This window comes from Protobothrops mucrosquamatus, unplaced genomic scaffold (assembly GCF_001527695.2).
Source record: "Protobothrops mucrosquamatus isolate PMUCROS unplaced genomic scaffold, P.Mucros_1.0 scaffold4999, whole genome shotgun sequence".
In the NCBI taxonomy this organism is placed as follows: Eukaryota; Metazoa; Chordata; class Lepidosauria; order Squamata; family Viperidae; genus Protobothrops; species Protobothrops mucrosquamatus.
Genome location: NW_015390880.1, coordinates 5,203 through 7,151, shown reverse-complemented (window position 1 = coordinate 7,151; position 1,949 = coordinate 5,203). Strand labels below are relative to the sequence as shown.

The 1,949-nt window shown below is 48.4% G+C and overlaps 1 protein-coding gene across 1 annotated transcript in view; it reads right to left on the bottom strand.

The window, feature by feature from the left end:
- Window positions 1–1,578: 1,578 nt before the first annotated feature.
- UBB (ubiquitin B) overlaps window positions 1,579–1,949 on the bottom strand; it is a 4,877-nt gene continuing 4,506 nt past the window's right edge. The window contains exon 3 of the mRNA XM_015828834.1: window positions 1,579–1,949. Coding sequence (XP_015684320.1) covers window positions 1,654–1,949 — 296 coding nt within the window. The 3' untranslated portion in view covers window positions 1,579–1,653.

Here is a 1,949-nt window from a genome sequence, read left to right as displayed (position 1 = left end):
AAGGAAGTGTGGGTTTGGCCAGCGGGGATTGTGGTTCCTCTCCAAGGAATCGGTCTGCACAACTCCCCTTGTATTGGTCAGGATAAGTTGTCAACGCTGCTAACATCGGATGTTTTTGCATTGACAACAGATGGAAATGTAGCCATCTTTTACCTTTAGGGCTAGCCCAGGGGTAGGCCACCTTGGCTCTTTTATGACTCGTGGACTTCAGCTCCCAGAATTCCTGAGCCAAGCATGGCTCAGCTTGGAAACCTCTCCCTTTCCCCTCAGCGTGGCTGGCTCAGGAATTCTGGGAGTTGAAGTCCACCAGTCATAAAAGAGCAAAAGTTGCCTACCCCTGAGCTACCGGTCAGTCCTAGAGATCAACCCCGACTGCTCTTTAGAAGGCCAGATCCTGAAGTGTCCGAATGTAAATCCCCTGACCATCGGGATGCTGCAACCGTCATAAGTGTGAAAAACGGCCATCCGTCGCTTTCCTCAGTGCCCTGGTCGTTTTGAACGGTCACTAAATGAACTGTTATAAGTTAGAAGCTCTACCTGCAGTGATGTGTATATATTTATCTCGGCTAAAAGACTGTGTGGATAAAGCACAGCGAGGCAACTTGTTTACATGTCCCAACTTGTTTACCTTTTCCGAACAGTGTTGCCGTTACACTGAAATCCGCCAGTGGTAACACAACGGCCTGTACTGTCCACAAAGCAGTCTGTCCCCGAACACGATGCTAAAAGAGGGGAACACATGGCCTTTGAACTCTGGTGCTGGAGAAGACTCCTGCGAGTCCCCTGGACTACAACGGGATCAAACCGGTCAGTCCTAGAGATCAACCCCGACTGCTCTTTAGAAGGCCAGATCCTGAGGTTGAAACTCAAGGACTTTGGGCACCTAATGAGAAGGAAGGACCCACTGGAGAAGGGCCTAATGCTGGGAAAGATGGAGGGCAAGAGAAGAACGGGACGACAGAGAATGAGGGGGCTGGATGGAGTCCCTGAAGCAGGAGGCGTGAGCTTCAATGGACTCCAGAAGATGGCAGAGGACAGGAAGGCCTGGAGGAACGTGGTCCATGGGGTCGCGATGGGTCGGACACGACTTCGCAACAAGTCCACGGATAAACCTCTCTCCATGGAACCGGTCCCTTGTGCCCAAAAGGTTGGGGACCTCTGATGCTAATCCATTATAGGAAATGCTGGAATATTTCCAAATGGGAAGATGACGAAAGCTAGTTTCTTTACCCTTAACTGAATTAAGTCACTCAAGCCCCCAGAATGAACATTGGTACCAGGTAGTCTTACCATTTCCTATCCTTTTTGTAATATGCTAGAAAATGTGTATCTTCAGACTCGGAGGCTGAAGCAAAGGCTTTCAGGCGTTATTTTTACTTTTGTGATTTCCGAGTCATTATTTACTTGCTTAGCATACGTGACTCAACGTACTTTGTTAAGCTTTGACAAAGCATCTTAAATCTAACCACCTTCCCCTTAAGTGTTTGCCTCATTTCCTAAATGAGCGTTTTCATTCCGCCCTCGTTGCTCCATTGTTTATACTTGTATACAACTTATTCAAATAATCCACATAGACAATCGGGAATCCCAACAGCTTTATTGAAACAAAGTGCAGTGAAGTTTACTTCAAAGGTTGTAAGCGAAGCAGAAAGTTTAAAAACCACCCCTCAGACGCAGGACCAGGTGGAGAGTGGACTCCTTCTGGATGTTGTAGTCTGAGAGAGTGCGGCCATCTTCCAGCTGTTTGCCAGCAAAGATCAGCCTCTGTTGATCGGGAGGAATGCCTTCCTTGTCCTGGATCTTGGCCTTGACGTTCTCAATGGTGTCACTGGGTTCCACCTCCAGGGTGATGGTTTTCCCGGTCAAGGTCTTCACAAAGATCTGCATCCCACCCCTCAGACGCAGGACAAGATGGAGGGTGGACTCCTTCTGGATGTTGTAGTCGGAAA